The sequence below is a fragment of the Microchirus variegatus genome (assembly GCF_963457635.1).
Source record: "Microchirus variegatus genome assembly, chromosome: 23".
NCBI classification, from domain to species: domain Eukaryota; kingdom Metazoa; phylum Chordata; class Actinopteri; order Pleuronectiformes; family Soleidae; genus Microchirus; species Microchirus variegatus.
In genome coordinates, this window is record NC_139824.1 from 8411034 (window position 1) to 8428548 (window position 17515).

At 41.4% G+C, this 17515-nt stretch overlaps 1 protein-coding gene across 1 annotated transcript in view; it reads left to right on the forward strand.

Moving 5' to 3' along the window:
• fhip1aa (FHF complex subunit HOOK interacting protein 1Aa) overlaps positions 1-17515 on the forward strand; it is a 29556-nt gene that overhangs the window by 3623 nt on the left and 8418 nt on the right. Inside the window, exons 2-6 of the mRNA XM_083909140.1 lie at positions 8106-8166; positions 9980-10194; positions 13580-14257; positions 16208-16366; positions 16509-16595. Of these exons, the coding sequence (XP_083765266.1) occupies positions 10093-10194; positions 13580-14257; positions 16208-16366; positions 16509-16595 (1026 nt within the window). The 5' untranslated portion in view covers positions 8106-8166; positions 9980-10092. The remainder of the gene's footprint in view (positions 1-8105; positions 8167-9979; positions 10195-13579; positions 14258-16207; positions 16367-16508; positions 16596-17515) is intronic.

Genomic DNA, 17515 nt, shown 5'->3' on the forward strand with positions numbered 1-17515 from the left:
TAATGACTAGGGCTGAAACGATTATGCAATTAAGCAATAATTAAATCAATCAACTATTTTGACAATTGATTAATGGGGTTGAGTTTTTTTTTTTTTTTTAAGTAATTAAAACAGGCTTTCAGGTTTTTCAGCTTCTTAAATGTGAATGTTTTCTGGTTTCTTTGCTCCAAATAAAGGTTTATGGGAGAGTCTGTCTGGTGATCACATACTGAATCTCAATGAGTCTCAGTAGGCTGTGAGTAATGGTCATTCTAATGTGATTACATGTAAAGGTTCAGGTCACCAGTCTGTGTTTTGGATCAGTCTCTGGTGATCCCACTCTTACGTGGCTGAAAAAAAACCGTGACGTTTCTTTGTACCTTCACAGCAGAATTAAGTGGTAAATAGGTCGTACAGTTGTTGTTGTTATAGTAGCAGCGGGTGTCTGAGCATTAACCTGTTTCTTGGCTTCCTCCATGAACAAGTGAGCTCAGCTGTGTCCCATGTTTCGGATTAGCCCTGCCCGCATCCATTGCCTCTTGCCGCTGACTCTGAGAGTTAACAGGCAACATGGCAGCTACGTGGCAATGGTCGTCTCTAGCAGCATTCCTCAAAGGCTCAGCACAAAGCACTGCCTTAAATTCAAACACTAATTTGGATTAAAGGAATAGCTCAGCATTTTTAGCATTCCTTGAGAATGGCATTAATCTTCACTGCCATCTAACTCTCAGCTAAAAGTGAGTAAATTTCCCACACTACTTAAAGGTCCAGTGTGCAATATTTAGTGACATATTATGGTGACTCCTCTGTTCACCTCTCCTTTAATGTCGGGGAACCATGGTGGCCTTCACATTTCTGAGAGGAAGTATCCCTGGTAAATCCTCTGAGGCTGGAAGTGTGTGTAGGACTCTGTGCTGTACTTTGGAGCCAAGAATAGAACTTTTCACACACTTCGCTGATGTCCGGTTTTCGGATACCGTTGCCCTCGTCAGCACTCTCGCGTGACAAAGCGGAGCTCCGCAACACAACAATTCCAGGAATTTAGCGCATTGTGACGTCCCAATGAGTGCGGAAGTCAACATCGCTTGTTTTATCTCTTGTACTTAGACTGAGGAGGACCACAAAAACATGAGTGAGTCATATTTTTTCACACTTTGCCAACTCATAGCACCTCCAGAGTCCCAAATATAAGGATTTAAATGATTAAAAAGTTGAGTTTGCATAATATGTCACCTTTAAGAAAAGGTCCTTCATTCTTATCAGCTCCTTGCTAATGCTGTGTCTTTACAGTGACCAACAGGAACCAGAAAGTTGTCTGTTGACGCTTCAAGTAAGGATTGTGTGTCTACATGGCTGAAACTTGTAGTTGGGATATTTTGGTCACTTGTAGACGAGAGAACGGCCCCCAAAGTGTTGTGAAAATCATAGAGATTGCAGCTAAATCTAGTAAATCCGCTTGTGAAATGAACTGGAATGTAGGTTTCAAGTTGTATTTATGGAGCCTGCTATTTGTCTTCTGTCACAGGATAGATGACTTGGAGTGGTAAATCTATTGTGCTGGAGTGTATACACGATTATCCCTCTATTTTCACCTGAAAAGTTTGAGGGCCTCAAGTGATAAAGTTTCCAATGGAATAGAAAGTTTTTGTTAAATTGGTTTTAAACAGAGCAGAGAAACACACATATCCACACCCAAGCAAATATTTGACACGGATGAGCCCAAGGGGCATTTGTTCTGTTTTCCCTTTAAAACAACAAAACAAAACTCTAAGTTGTGAGTTGTCTCACGTCTCTGCTGGCTCAAAGCTTCTTTAAAGAACTCAATTTTGTATCAGACACTCTTCTTTTCATCCAATTGGCTGATCACACATTACCCATCTCTCTGATAAACATCTCTCGACTTCACAGACATACCATATCATCAATCCTCTGCTCCACATGCAAGCATGGCTTTTTTATCAGCGAGTTAGATGTGATGCAAACGAGTTACAGAGGAAGTAGAAGGAGCAGAGATAGGATATACCCACACTAAACACGTTCTTATCACTGGGAGAAGCCCATTGTAATGCAGGGATAGGCTGAAGTCTCATCATACTAACATGAAAGTAGGACTGATGTCACCAGCCTGCACTGTGCACATACAATGAGGTAATTTAGCCTGTCAGGGTCAGAAAGAATCACTATAGAGTTTCAGGAGGAAGGATAGAATCTTCAATGGAGGTCACACAGCTCGTGTTTTTGGAAGATTGTAATGATCCACAGTTTATACACACTTTTTTGAAGCTGATTCTGAAATACATTTAGCCATGGTAGTGGTCTTTATTTACCTTGGGATGGATTTCCATGCAATCTAGGACAAAATGTTATTGTCCGCAAGGATAATATGTGTGTCCCGAGGTATGACTTTTCTTATTTTCTCGCTTTGCAGTACGGCTGAGATTCTTGTGTTTTGAGTGACTTTCTCAGTGAGTATTGGATGTTTTGCGATGAAAATGTGTTCTTTTACTTATTGTCCCCCAGAGGATTGCTGCTTTGAGTGAAGTGTCCTGACATGTATCAGATTATATGTAATTGCAGTAGGAACATTTGTGCTCGCCTCAGGAATATTTGGCTTTGGCTGAATTTCAAAGGTATGTTTTTTAGTCTCTGACTAAATACCCAAAACATTAAAGACATTCCCATTAACCTCAGGTAGTAAAGTTGTTTGTCGTTCTTATTAGGAAATGTTGTTATGCTAACGCTTAGATGACCCAACATTCGTATGTTAGCACTTGTATTTTGAGCCTGTTTTCTGTCCCTCCATCCATTTTCTACTGCTTTGTCCTCCACATGGGGGCCTTGAGGGTTAAGCTGGGATCCAAACTGGTGACCTTCTTGCTGTGTGGCAACAATGCTAGCTACAGGACCACAATGCAACCTGATATTTTGCCAATGTTAACTAAACGATGCGTTAGTGTTGCGTATGTCTCTAAGTCAAACCTTTTATGCCAAAGAAAATAAATCTGGATATTTAACAGACACTGTGTATAACAATACAGGGGTAGTTTAACTGAACATTAAAGCTTAAATATTTTATGAGCTCAAGTAGATGTTTTATTGTTACCATGACGATAAAGGTCACACAGGGATGATGTTACTTCAGGAAATGCTGCTCTGGGTCTAGTTGGGATAAGCAACCTGTAATTGCTAAAGCTGTAGGACTCGTGGGTTACACCCACGGTAAAATTTATACACATGTGTACTTGTACACATGACTCATGAAAGTTAAGTATGATGTCACACTGGTTAGATGCTCTTTCATCTGTCCATGTTTAGATCGAAATGATCTGCTCCCACAGAGCTGCAACGTTTGAAGTTAGCTGCATGACTTTTATCGTAACAACGCTGAGTAATGGTCTCCTGTGTTCTATGACCATCTTAATCTGCCTTTTGGAGCTCAGTATATAAAAATGCATGTTTTTCCTTTCATATAGCATTACAACTTACAATAACTCAAAACTGCACAGTATATATATGTGTGCAATTAAGATCAACATGTCATTCTCAACATGATGACATCAGTTGGTCTTGCAGCTTGTGTCATCACATTGCAGGATGACTTGGTGGACCTGCTTTCTCGCCTCCCTTTTCACCCCTGCAGTGTATTTAGACATGTTAACGAATCCCTCCTCGTGATCGCTGAGCAATATGTTGGGATCATCAGTTTGCGAAACCAGTTTGCACCTAAAAACAGCCAACACCCATTCATGTGCATGTGGAAATCCACAGATCTGCTTACATAATCACAGTCTTATCTTATAAGCCAGTTACAGTCATTATTCAGCACCTGTTGGGCTTTTGTTGTGCCAGTGTTAACAGTTATATACATTATTCACTGCTTTGTATCACAAGATCCAGGTTCCAACGTGGAAAAAGTGTTTTTTTTACCCACATTATCCCCTCCATGTGTGTTCTTAGCAAAGTGCTAAAGAAGTTCTGGGTTTTGAGAGACTTTTGTTAATGGTCAGGCTTTTGAAATTAATCAGTCTGTGGAGTGAAACCCCATGAGAATGGATCTTGTTTACCTGCAGCTTTTTGAAGTTCTAGCTTTACGAGATTTATTTCATGTCAGACCTGAAGCTACACAGACTTTAAAGAGCCCATAATCAATATTTTTGTATCAGCAGTGGAATGTCACTGCAATTCAGCTTCTGAAAATATTCCACTTACTCGTTCACGCCTGACTTTTTCATTGAATAAAGGTCCCAAATGAGCAGACGTAATCTCACAGACTAATTATGCTGCCAGGACTAATTGACAATAGTCGAATCAGTTTGGTGAGCAAGTAAGAAAACCTTTTAGTGAGTTGTTTATTTATTTATTTATTTATTGTTTTGGCTTCCATGAGTAAAAAGGACAATACTTTTTGTCCATGTGTCCGTTTTGTTTCTCTGATGATTTCAGTCCGATTCCTCCTCTCCTAAAGAAGATTGGTCTGACATGGCGGGCAAATGCCCTTCTGGATGAAAGGAATAATAAACATAGATAAGAAAATCAATGGCTTTTCCTTCCTGCTCTGTGGCTGATTGGAAGAGGATGGTAAAGGATATAAATACTCAGACCAAGTCTCAACGACTTCACCTGTAGTAGCCCTAAATATTTCAGCAGCTGTTATCTCTTTAATGGACCCGTCGTTCAGGGGGGTTACCATGGCTGCCACCTGGCTGCAGTAAATTTTATTTCTGTGAGCGTCACGTTGAACAAGAGGGAGTGAATAAGATATGAAACTCTAAAAAAGAGAGCCCAAATACCTAATTTTAGCTGAAAAAAAAAATAAGTCACAGAATAACTGGAATGAAATGTGTTTTGTGTGAAATCTGCCAATGAACTTTTAAAAAACTCCAGTTTGGCAAGAAAGATGAGCTTTATTCAAAGTGGAGGGTGTGTCCTCCCTCTGAGCTATTTGTTCCGACCACACCTGTGTGTATGAAAAACTTCTGGATTACAGAAAGCTCACAAGGCTGCAAACCAGGTCGAGGAAACACATGGCAGCTGGAGAATTCCTCTTATTTTCAGATCAAATCCTCTCCTTTCAGCCTCTGACTTTACTCTTTATATTTTGCAGCCGTTGTGTCAGAAAACTAACGCGCAGAACAAAAGCCAAGCCTTTGTTGCCTTCGTGACATCATGTTTACCGCAGGAGTGAGGAGTAAAGAGCCAGTTTCTATTTAAACAACCCCACAACTAAAACCATTCCCACTGCAGGAAATTACAGTTTTGAACCAAATTTATTTGTAATTGTCATCATTACCTTTGCTTATGCAACACACTGCAATGAACCGTTTCAACTGCTTTAAACAGTTAAATGAAGTATGACTTATAATTAAAAAAATTTTTTTTTAAGTATGAATGGTTTCGTACTGTAGTGCATTTTATTCACGATTAAAAGTGCTTTCATTTTTTGGATAAGTGACACTTGAGGTCCTCACAGTGCTCACTCAGGAAGAAAGAGTGAGGAGCAGGTGATCTCGATGGAGCTTTCATCATCTAATCTTGTTGATATTTCCCTCAGGGGTTTGCAGAAAGAAAAACTGACATGAAGTAAGTGTTACACCGGTTTAAGGATGTTCTTAGTTGAAGCATTTATAGCCTAACCTTGTTACTTTTGATTCAATCATGGGGACATTTTTGCCAAGACCATTAAATGTTTGATGGACACCACAGCCCATAGAGAAGGAAGTTATTGTTGACGTCATTACCAGGTCCTGAAGACATTGTTGATACCATCTGCGGAGTCACTGCACAGAGCCGACACTTCCACACTTAAAGAGGGACCACTGTGTTTGTAGAGGCAGAAGAGACCACAGTCACTCCAGAGACTGCAGCCTGGCATTCTGCCGACAGCTGACTGGCAACACATGGTCAAAACTTAGCAAACAGCTGAAGACATTTTCATGACCCTTAGCTCAAATGTTCTGCTGTCACAGTCATTACAGCAGGTGGTTTATGCTTACAGTTGAATGAAGGCTGTTCAAAGAGCAGGACGTTTACCAACCACCTGGGCTTGGTTGAGGTTTGCTTCAGAAGGTGTGGGAGCACGGTGTTGGCCCATACTGATAAGAAGTCATCAGAAAAACAATGGAGGATGTAGAGCCTGCATTGAAACACATGGCGATTTGTGCTTTGCAAGTTGTTATGACCCTGGGCCATGTGTTTGGGTTTTATTTATTTATTTGTGCAGCTCTCTCCTCCTTTTGAGTGGGTGTGGTTGTGCCTCTGCTTACTGCCAGACACTCTTAGCTGATTGGCTCAACACACTATGCAGTATTTATTTCATTAGTTTGTTGTTGTCAAGGACTTTATCTCTGGTTCTGTCTAGTTCTGGTTCTACAGTGCCTTGCAATATTGTATGTTGTGATTTGACGCTAAAAAAGCACTGAAAATACGCGGCTCTTTCAACATCAATTTCAGAATTAAATCAGTGGTATCTCAGTCAGTAGCATGAGATGTTTGTTAATCGCATGGCCGGTTCTTTTAAGTTCCCATAGACCGGAAGTTCCAATTAATGCTCTTTTTTGGTGTGTATCTGCCATTATCTCGTTTATGAAGCCCTAAAGTTCAGCCACTGCTGAGATTGCTGGGTTTTATTGTTTCCTTGTTCTCTACAAGCGGTCTGAAAAAGCCTGGAATCGTGACCTAAGGATCCCGTCTCGTGAAAAGCAGATCCTCCTGCTCCGGGCACTAGTCCGGGCACATTCGGTTGCGTACATGGAACCGCAGAAGAAGAAGAACATCTGTTGTGGAGGTGTTTCACTTGCGACAGTGTCTTCTGACTCTGGGTCCGACTCCGGGTCAAAGGCATAAAAGGGACTGAGGCGGGGAGTTGTGATGAAGCTATTTTTAAACATTCTTAAAGCAATGTTTTGATTATGAGTAGTAGTGCATCCACTGTTCCAGAGGGGGAGCTGCGCTTCTGAGAGCTGATGTGCTAATTATGTCACTTCCTGGTACTTCTGCTCTCGTTGGCTGGCCAATCACAAGACAGTTCTGTCTTCAGGCGGTGAGATTTCAGTCTGACGAGAGCTTCAGTGAGGAGAGCTTTCCATCGGCTCGATTGCAGAAAGTAGGAGATTTTTGACAATGAAAACAAGTTAATGTATGTAAGTAGACCTCCATAACTAACATATATGTGCGATAGGACCCCTCTATGGGAGCTTTAAGCGTTTGACTTCTGCTGCCTACATGTTGTACTGAACCAGACACGAGACTCAATAGACTCAAAATGGTCTTGGTGTATAAATAAGTGGCTTTCATCACAGATCTCTGTAACGTTTGCTGTGAACGACTCCACAGGCAGCATCTATATACTGTGCTGGTATCGGAGGAAAAGGCTCAAAACCAGGCAGAGAAACAAAACAAGTGTTTGATGACTCACCCACACACATTGTCACTCTCCATCTGCCTCCCTTTCACTCTATGTTTACACGACATCGCGCTTTCATGAAAGGTTGTGTGTTTTTTTTCCGAGGAACGCATTATTTGAATGGTCATGCATGAATGCAACAGCAACAGCAGACTAGAAATACAGGTTGAACAGTTAATCCTGTGGTCAGGGTTTAACATTGTACATGCGATTAAAAGCTACTTTCTGTGCTGCGCTGTGTTTGTGTGACACGCTTCCCACCATTTCATCCCAGGTTTCAATGCTTGAGTGGGCTGTTGTTGGTGTGGAGTGGGCCTCTCGTTGATGAGAAGGTTACCAATGGTATCACAGCACTAATTGGAAGGGACACTACTGTAATTTTCCCAGGTAGCCAGCATTGTGATGATGTGATACTGAAAAAAGCTGACATTCAGTTGGTTTGTTTTTTCTGCATGTAAGCACTACTGCTGTCACTTTTCTCATGCCTCCTTTCCTGCAGACTTTGATTCACCCGAGTTTTTTTCCATTTCCTCCCTCCCCTCCTCCTCCTCCTAACCTCCTTCCCTTGCTCCCTCCTCTTCTGGACCTCCATCCAAGTGGAGTTCGGAACAGCTTACTCATGTCCAGTCACTTCCTAACATGCCGTGCCTCTCACACGGACACTCGGTTCCTGCCTGTCGTCTTGTGGTGTCTTCATATCTGCTTTTTGTGTTTGTTACAACAGAGCAAGAATGAGGTCTTTGCCTGCTTAGAGACCGGTCTTCACGTAAGATGGATCAGTAAAGGTATGTAACACACGCACACACACACACACACACTCTGACACACTCTCTACACTTCATCTACATTCCTTCTCAAAAATCTAACCAGCCACTACTCTCCTCTAAGTGAAAGCAGATGGTGAAAGTTTGACTCTGTGCTGTGTTATGCCTAATTTTCTGTGTGTGTGGGGGGGTGTTTCTGAATTGAGAAGAAGAGTGGGAGATATAATTGGTTGGGAAGCAGTGTCGGGGCGGGGGCCTTGAAGAGTTGGATTTGTCAGCATGGCGTGCAGCTGTTGCATGTTTAACAGTGGTGGCAGAAATCAGTTGTGTTGTATTGTGTAGCTAAAGAAAAGAAGGAAAGATCACGTATGTTGCACTGTGCTGTGAGGTAAAGTTTGTGTTTCTATCACTATAGGAACAGAAACTAATGTACTGAAAGTCCTGTGGTGACTGAATCGGTACAAATATGCCTATCATTACACTCCAAATATTCTTTAGATATAGTGTATTAACAGAAAATCAAAAGTAGAGGGAATATTAGGCAAAAATTCCTTCTACCTTGAGCCTGGACTCATGAGAAGGAGTTTGGAATAATCTGCAAAAGTTTGATTTTGCCCATTTTGGGTAAGAAAATCTTTGTATACGAACTATGCGCAACGTTTAGAGAATGCTGATGTCATAGTCACTTGCATTTTGTGTTGCTATCTTCTTCTTGTGTTTGGAGTTTGTTTACTTGGTCTTTTATATTCTCAGTCCCCCTTGCATGGTTCATTGTGTCTCTGTGTCTGTCATTGTGTACATTGTAATGTATACCTGTTCAGATAAAGCTTTATTAGAACTTTATTTAGTTTACAAAGTTTGTGCATGCTTCACGTCTTCTTCTCTGCTTCTGCAGCAGCGTCACAGGTCTGGCATACTGTACATAGCGTTTAGAGTTGTTTTGTGTTTATAGAATGCAAATGAAAAAGATTTTAGAAGGAAAGTTTCTGTGTGGTTCAGGCTTTGAGAGGCAGCTTTGTACCTGCAATCATGCTAGTAAGTTATTTCTTACTACCACATCATCATAAAGTCATTTACTTGGATATAATTCCCACTGCTGTCAAGTAAAACCTATGTTGTTTTCATGGAATCCATTTTTTTGGGGGGGCAGTTATTCCCTCTCCAAGGAGAACAGCAAATTATTTCCCCTTTTGAAGGAAAAGTGGGCATCTTCCAAATTTCCGTTGTGCTGACGTGAGTACTGAGTTCTGAAGTTGCCCACAGGCTATTTTCATCTAGAATAATATACATACTTTTTTCATCAAAACAAGCCATGTGAGCTGTTTGCTTTTCTTGCTTGCCTGAAAATGTTGTAAATATAAGCTCATTATAATTTCCAATAAAGTAAATACAGTAAATCATTTAGATTTTTTTTTTTTTCACACATTCAGCCAAGAAGCTCACACCCAGTCGCTGTTCACCTTGTGAAGTAAACAAAATGAAGTCGGGGGGGGGGGGGGGGGGGGGGTCTGCAGGAATCTTCTGTGTGTGTCCGAGGTATTCCAAAGTAATTTGACAGCCTAGTCTGAAGTCCAGAGAGCAGCAGGCAACTCTCTGAGCCAAAGTCAAGCAAGATGTGCCTTGACTGAGTCATCTGACACTGCCTGTTATTGTTCTCTCTCCTGCATGCCTGTCATAGCTGCTGTCTAGCCATGCAGAGTCAGAGAGGAAGAGCAATGCACTGCAATCACCCGTCATATTGTTGCATCTGTGCTGCTATTTTGTGATGTAACGCTTCATAGTTCTGTGTATATGATGACATCTGCTTGTGTTGCTTTTCCTCTGTGCTCCTCAGGTCCCTAGTGATTATCCCTCCTCCTGTGGTAATGGTTGCACCCAACAAGCAGTCATGAACGTCCGCCCTCTCCTGTCTATGACATGGTTTAACTCGCGTACGATCCGGTCACCATGATGGCCTCCATGGTTGCTAACGGAAACAGAGACGCTCTGGTCTTGAAAGGGGTGGATCCAGAGACCTGCATGATTGTGTTCAAAAACCACTGGGCTCAGGTAAACACCTGCACTGAATTATTACTGTCACGTCAATAATTTATTTTAGGAAATATGCTTACTATTTTGTTGAGGTGAGAAGATCAGAACTGGATTTTTAGTGTTGGGAGGTTATGTGCTGTATCTTTCACTTCTTAGTTCTTGATTTGTAGCATTTCCACTAGTTGCACAACAAGTGTAAACAAATCTAAAACCTTTAGAATGGTGCAGTGCTAAAATCTAAGCGAATTGCTTCTTATAGCTTCAGCTCTACAGATATAAAAATGGTAAAACGCGTGTGTCCGCAGTTAAAATATGAAACATTAAGAAAACACAAAGATTTTGACACTGTAATTTCCTTTGAGATTTTATCAGAGTGGGCTCTTGGTATAACTACAATAAGGTATTATTATAATCAAAAAAAGTGGTACAATAATCTATATATTATATTCGGTATTAAGGTTTATTGTGTTACAAGGTCTTTCTTTAAATAAATCAATAATGAGGTTGTTCACATTCTCCCAAACTTCTACGACAAACCCCGACAGTAGAAAGTGACTGGCTAACATTACTCCCAGCTAACTGCAGTGTGGTCATGGCCGCTGTGGAATCTTGGCAGTGTTGAACCGACTGCCTCTGATTTTTTGGCTCTTTGAAGCTGCATATGTCCCTGTTAACCCCGGTGGGACCTGGCGGTCTGTTTCTCCGACTCCTCCCTGACTTAAACGAACAGACCTTACATTCACTGACTTACTGTAACTCGGTGCATTGAAACATGTGTTGCTAACTGTCGGCTGCTTGCATGTCAACAACAGTGCCTGTCAACATGGGGTCAGTGAGCAGGCTTTCTTTTCACAGCTAAAACGAGCACAATTCCAGTTTATAATTCATGTGCATTAGACTCTAATCCATGCAAGAACAATTTTTGTTAAGTTAAGAATGTGGAATATTTTCATTTAATGATTTCTGGATTTTTCTGTGAGGTTGACAGTTTTAAAGGCCCTTGTTCCGACCAATATAAACATACTTAGGCCTCTGCCAATTGGTTGTCCTAAATGTTACTTACTGCATCTTTAATAGTTTGACTCATTTGTCTGAATTGTTATCAGACATCACTGTTGCAAGCGGTGTTTTTTTGTGTTCCACCACCTTGGTATTATGTAGCACACGGCGTTTGAAGGTGAAGACACAACATGGTGAACAGGATCAGAACCTTTTATTCATTCAGCCACAGATGGTGCATATAAAGAAGATGATCTCATTAGATTTCAAAGCACCTTCTGTTTCTTGCGGATAAATGTAATTCCGCCACACTGAGCTAATGCGTTCAAATTGATGCCTCTTGTGCAATATGCAAATGTATGGTAGATATATTATAGTTTTTGCTAATAACTAACTAATCGGATTAACCATGATTTGACTGATAACTGTTTACACCACAGGTTTCTCATATGGCGTAGATGATCTGATTAGATTAGACGTTCTTGTCTGCATTCATTTTCATTATAGTTTTTTCCCCCGTTTTTTTTTTAACTTCTAGTACTGTGGGCGTATACTGTATGTCACCAGTTTTTGAGTCATGTTAGGATATAGTCACATATTCACTCAATTGTCATCAAAACCATGCTCAATAGTATATTGAGCATTTTGTTGCTTAAAATTGGGATAGAATTTGTAACCAAAGTATAAGATATAATATAAAAAAATATAAGAGACTAGTCCAAGCTTGTGACTGAACAGAGAAACTGAGCGCTCCCTTTTCCAGATTAGAGCTTTTTCTTCACTGCTTCAGGCACATTGACTTCAGAGTCTAATTCTCTTGCTTAGTTGTTTTGTAGCTTGATTAGACTCCTCCTGACTTTGGTTTCAGTTCGGAAAACCTTGAAATCCAAGTAACTTGTAAGTAATATCTACCCTGCTTCAGAGTTGGCAGATCAGGTTGATGTTCATTTGTTGGGTCTTGTCTGCGTTGTATCTAGGCCTCACAGAGTTCATGGCGTTTGTTGTAACATGCAGAGTGATCTGTGCGTTGATGTGGTTGCCAAAAATCAATAGACGCCACTATAGCATGGGCAGCTCGCTACTTGTCAATATGGCTCGTCAGTCTCTGACTCATTCCATTCATGTCATGTGACTGTCGATACAACTGCGAGTATTATCAGTGTGGTTCTTTTCAGTGCTGTGAGCTTTTATGTTGAAACCACTCTCTCACCCAGTGTACGTTGAAGATCCTCTTCAAAGTCAGACTTTAGTTCTCAGTAAATCACTCCCAAAGAGAAGACGCACAGACCTCATGGGCTGGAAGTGGCTCACTAAATAATTAAATAATACAGAATCAAATACAACGTTACTGAAGTGTATTTAGTGCAGCACAGACACAGTGTTGGGTTGGCAAAGAGATGCTGCCTTCATTTCAGTCATCGTCAGTCTCTACTATTTGACCTACTTGACTAATTTCATACTGTCGATTATTGTTATTTACTCTTTGGTTATATTCTCAAATATCTTGTTTTGTCTTTCTTATATGGAGAAAATACACCAGAATATATTCCCATTTTAAGAAGCTGAAAAATCTAGATTTAAGTACAAAGCTTTCAGAAGACCTACACTGAAATATAGAAAGCATCCATGTGAACCAGCAGCTGCTTTGGAAATGTATGCATATTTAAAGCTCCAGTGAGTAACTTCTGTCACACCCCCTCGGAGGAATTCTAAGTAATTATCAAAACACTGCCAGGGCCTGTACATGACATATGCCTAACCTCCTGTCCTTTGTAGCTTTTGTCATTGCCCTCCCCGTCACTACGGTTTTATAGATGTTTCTGTCGTGTGCAGCTGACTTTTACACTGCCAACAGGAAGCCTAGACGGCAATCCTCATGTCCACTAAGTCGAATCTTTGGCTCATCCTCAGACCTGTCACTTCAGTAGTAGTTGGACATTTTGAACTGGACAGATCCCTGAGGCTCAAGCCACTGGGTCAGGCCTCACTGGGCCGAGGAAGAGGCTTTTTTTTCCATCCGCCATGCACAGTTCTCTTGTGACCTGCCAGCTATTGTCATGGTAGCAGTGGCAGGCTAGGGACACTGGCTCCTTTATTGTGACTCTGGTTTCTATGCAGTGGGCACACAAGGGAGGGACAGAAAACACAAAGAACTGTTTCACTGTGTGCCATCAAACTGAGTGTATCTGTACTGTGCTACTAGTTTATTTGCCCCTCATAGTTTTTTCATTTTCAGCCTGTCAGGAACAAAGAATACAATTTAATGTAACATGGTTTAGAAACTCTGTGTATGCAAGTAGGATGAACTGTCATGTCCACCTGAATGCTAAATATTCAATTTATCATATTTGAATTGTGAATGTCTCTAATAAGATAAGTCATTGTGATTCTATGTTCTCTGTAGGTGGTGAAGATCCTTGAAAAGCATGATCCCCTACGCGGCAGTTCCACCGTTCACCCCTTGAATGTCCTCAGCCTCAGCGCAGGCTCTAGCAGCTCTCGCTTTGGTCCCGTCCCCGGAGACGAAGCCAATGCAGTGCAGAACTATGTTGAGCACATGCTGTTCCTGCTGATTGAGGAGGAGAGCGGCCAAGCCGGCGCCATGGGCCCCATCCTGGAGTTTGTCGTGATGGAAAACGTGATGGAGCGCCTCTTTGTGTGGAGCCTTCGCCGGGAGTTCACGGACGACATGAAGCTGGAGCAGCTGAAGATGTACGAGATGCTGGTGGGGCAGGCGCACCAGCCGCTGCTGCATCACAAACCCATCCTGCGGCCGCTCATGATGCTGCTGTCGTCCTGCTCCAGCACGACGGTGCCTGCGGTTGAGGCTGAGCTGGTGCTGCTGCTCAACCAGCTGTGCTGCGTTCTGGCGAAAGACCCTTCAATTCTGGAGCTGTTTTTCCACACCAGTGAGGATCAGGGAGCCACCAACTTCCTAATTTTCTCCCTCCTCATCCCCTTCATTCACAGAGAGGGCACAGTGGGCCAGCAGGCCAGAGATGCTCTGCTGCTCATTATGTCACTGTCTGCTGAGAACGAGCGAGTGGCCAAACACATCGCAGAGAACACATTCTTCTGCCCGGTCAGTCACCAGTATTGAATTACTTCTCCCTTTCTTGCACTCAGGCACTTTGTGATTTTTAACACCTCTTAGTATCCCAAACCTTTGGTAAAATGAATTATTTTAGCCAGTAGCATCATAATTAGTTGGCTTTTTTTCAGGCCAAATATATGCAGATGAATGAATGGACCCACTGAGGTTAACACATTCATAAGATAATGGCACAGTTAGTGAGGGAATTCTATGTAAATAATACAATTTACCCGCAGCTGCAAAGAATAATGTCTTTTGATGCGATGCCAGCCGGGAAAAAAAAATGGAGCCTGTGTTTCATTGGTTCCACTGGCAGTCTACAAGAATAATCCTATAGAGGATGTACATCAATGCCAAACTAATGATGTACTGATTTTACAGTTAAATCGGATGGAGCTGATATAGTCTTTATTGTTGTCTCAGACCAAGTTCACAAAAGAAAGACCTAAATCACACCTGTTATGTGGAAAGTTAGTTGACATGCTTGCATTAATTAGCGATCTTATTACCATATCATGGCTGTTATTGCAGGAGTGTTGCGGGTCATAAAACACGTTGATGCTTAAATATTCATCACGTTTCCTGAGCTGACCTTTAGGAGGCATAAATTCTCATGAGTGCCATTTCATTGTGCAATGGAGGCTTCTGCTGCTGCTGCTGCAGCACTTTGCTTACATCGGCAATACATTATCAAAATGCCGAGAAGATGAAATGATTTACGATAATGTGCAGTGAGAAGTAAAACACGGGAGTAACTCTGTTGTGCAAAGCCAAAGGTAAACTTGACGGCAGAGACGTGGTGCACTACTTGCCTCATTAATCTGTGATTAAGCCCATTATTTTCTCTCTTTATAAGTCATTTGCAGCTGTTTACTTTTCAGTAGACAGCGTTTATCAGGTGATATTTCTTTTTGCAGCACAGCCTGTTTTTTCGAACTGTAGTGAATACAAATATCCTAAAAATATCATTAAGTCTTGAACAAAAAAAAAGGTCTTGAAGAAACTAATTACCAGAGAGGAGATGATCAAAACCTGGGTGCAGGTGAGAACCTGACGATGTAGTTGTTCTGCCTCCATTATACTTTAATTTAAATTTAAATCACACCTCACGTCACTGCATAACTTACTGTGGGCACATAAATATCCTTAAAGGCGACATTTTATGCAAAATCAACGTTTTTAATCATTTAAATCCTTATATCTGGGACTCTGGAGGCCCTATTAGTAGGCAAAGTGTGAAAAAAGATGACACTCATGTTCTTGTGGTCCTCCTCTGTCTAAGTACTGGAGATAAAACTTGCTTGATGTTGACTTCCACACTCATTGGGATGAGTGTGCTAAATTCCTGGAATTGTTGTCTCACGCAGCTCCGCTTTGTCCGTAAAACACACGAGAGGGCTGTAGAGGGCAACGGTATCTGAAAACCGGAGGTCTGCGAAGTCTGTGAAAAGTTGTATTATTAGCTCCACAAACTTCCAGCCTCAGAGGATTTATCTGTCCAGTGGATCCATGTTATATATGATGACGATGTGCCTGCTAGAGCCTGAAAATTATCACTTTTCCAAATGCTAACTGCTGTTAGCTCCCAGTAGCCTCTGTGGCTGATTTTCTTTAAGGTGGACCTGTAGAGATACTACTAAACCGAGCGTTCTGAACAGGGCTGTTTTGGCAGGGTGATTGAACTGTTATGGTGCTTCATCCTTATGGAATTTTGACCGAAGCATGTCACAGACATGCTCATTAAGACACCAGGGTACTAGGTTAACTTGAAGAAATAGGGTATAATATGTCCCCTTTAAATCCTAGAATTATATCCCAAAAAATAATAGCATCACCACTATTTTACATATAATTCATTTTTAAATTGACCAATAGCTGTGTGCCCTTATCTGGTCTAATGAAAAACTATACTTGATATTGACACTACTCTCCCTTCAGGTGCTGGCCACAGGGCTGAGCGGCCTGTACTCATCCCTCCCCACCAAGCTGGAGGTTCCCAATGAAGAGTGGCACTGCCTCCACAGAGAGGACTGGCTCCAGATGCCACCACTCGTTCAGTTTCTGAACTCACTGGAATTCTGTAACGCTGTTATTCAGGTGAACATGTGTGACAAGGCAACACACACAAAGACACGTGTCTCTGCCACATGAAAAATGCATTCACACCCTGTTAATGGATGTGAGCTTCTGTTTGATGACATTCTTGACTGACATGCATTTTAACGTTGACTGTTCAAAGGTGGCCCACCCTGTTATCAGAGACCAGCTGGTTGCTTACATATACAACGGATTCCTCTTACCTGTCTTGGCACCAGCTCTTCACAAGGTCAGTGCTCTTTTTCCTCTTCCTTTTCTTTTTCTCCATCAAGGTAATGCTTCAATCATACAAATGTAGTGTATTCCAGGTGGAAATCAGTAATAAAGTGTTGTTGTTTGGGGTTCTTCAGCCACTGCCAAATCACAGGGAGTGGTTTGAAAAATGTCTCTCAGTAAATAATGGCACATTTAATTAAAATCCAATAAATGCCCAGAGGGGGCTGTCAATATAGGTGAAATATTTGAGACTGTAATTAAAACATTTTCAGTTTGGTTCAGAAAACCCAGTCGTTCAGCAGTTTGCTGGGATAAGCACTTCTTGCGATGTTGCTGTATACGCACAAACACTCCCTCAGTCAGGACTGATAGTTTTGCTTGACAGGACCCATTTTGAGATGGAGGAGGAGGTAGCATACAAATAATACTACATAAAGACCAGACGAAGTGTGCGTGATCCATAGAAAAAGGTCTCTAGGTTGTTGAATCATATAAATATCTTTGTACTGCAAGCTTAAATTTGATTTAAATACAGAGTGTGTGGTTAAAAAAACAAACAAAAAACAGCAGAGAATCTACCTCTTTTAATCTTTGCAAGTCCATTTTAACCAATTTTTAAACTTCTCTGTGATATGCTTGTTCAGTGTACTATCTCTATCTGAAAAGCAGCCTGTGTTGCATCGTAAAGACCAAGATCCGAGATCGTTGGAGTCAAGTTAAAAGATCCGACGTCCCTCTGGGAGAGACAAGTTCTTTCATTCCTTTCAGCTATCAGGCTGCTAACCTAGGATAGCTGTCATTTTTATCTTGTTTTTTCTAGACATGCACTTTAGACACACTTTTGTTATTTATTTATTTCGTGACTCACGGAATGTATTATTTGACCAAATGTGTCAATTACTTAATCTGTTGATGGTGTTTGTTTTTAATTGG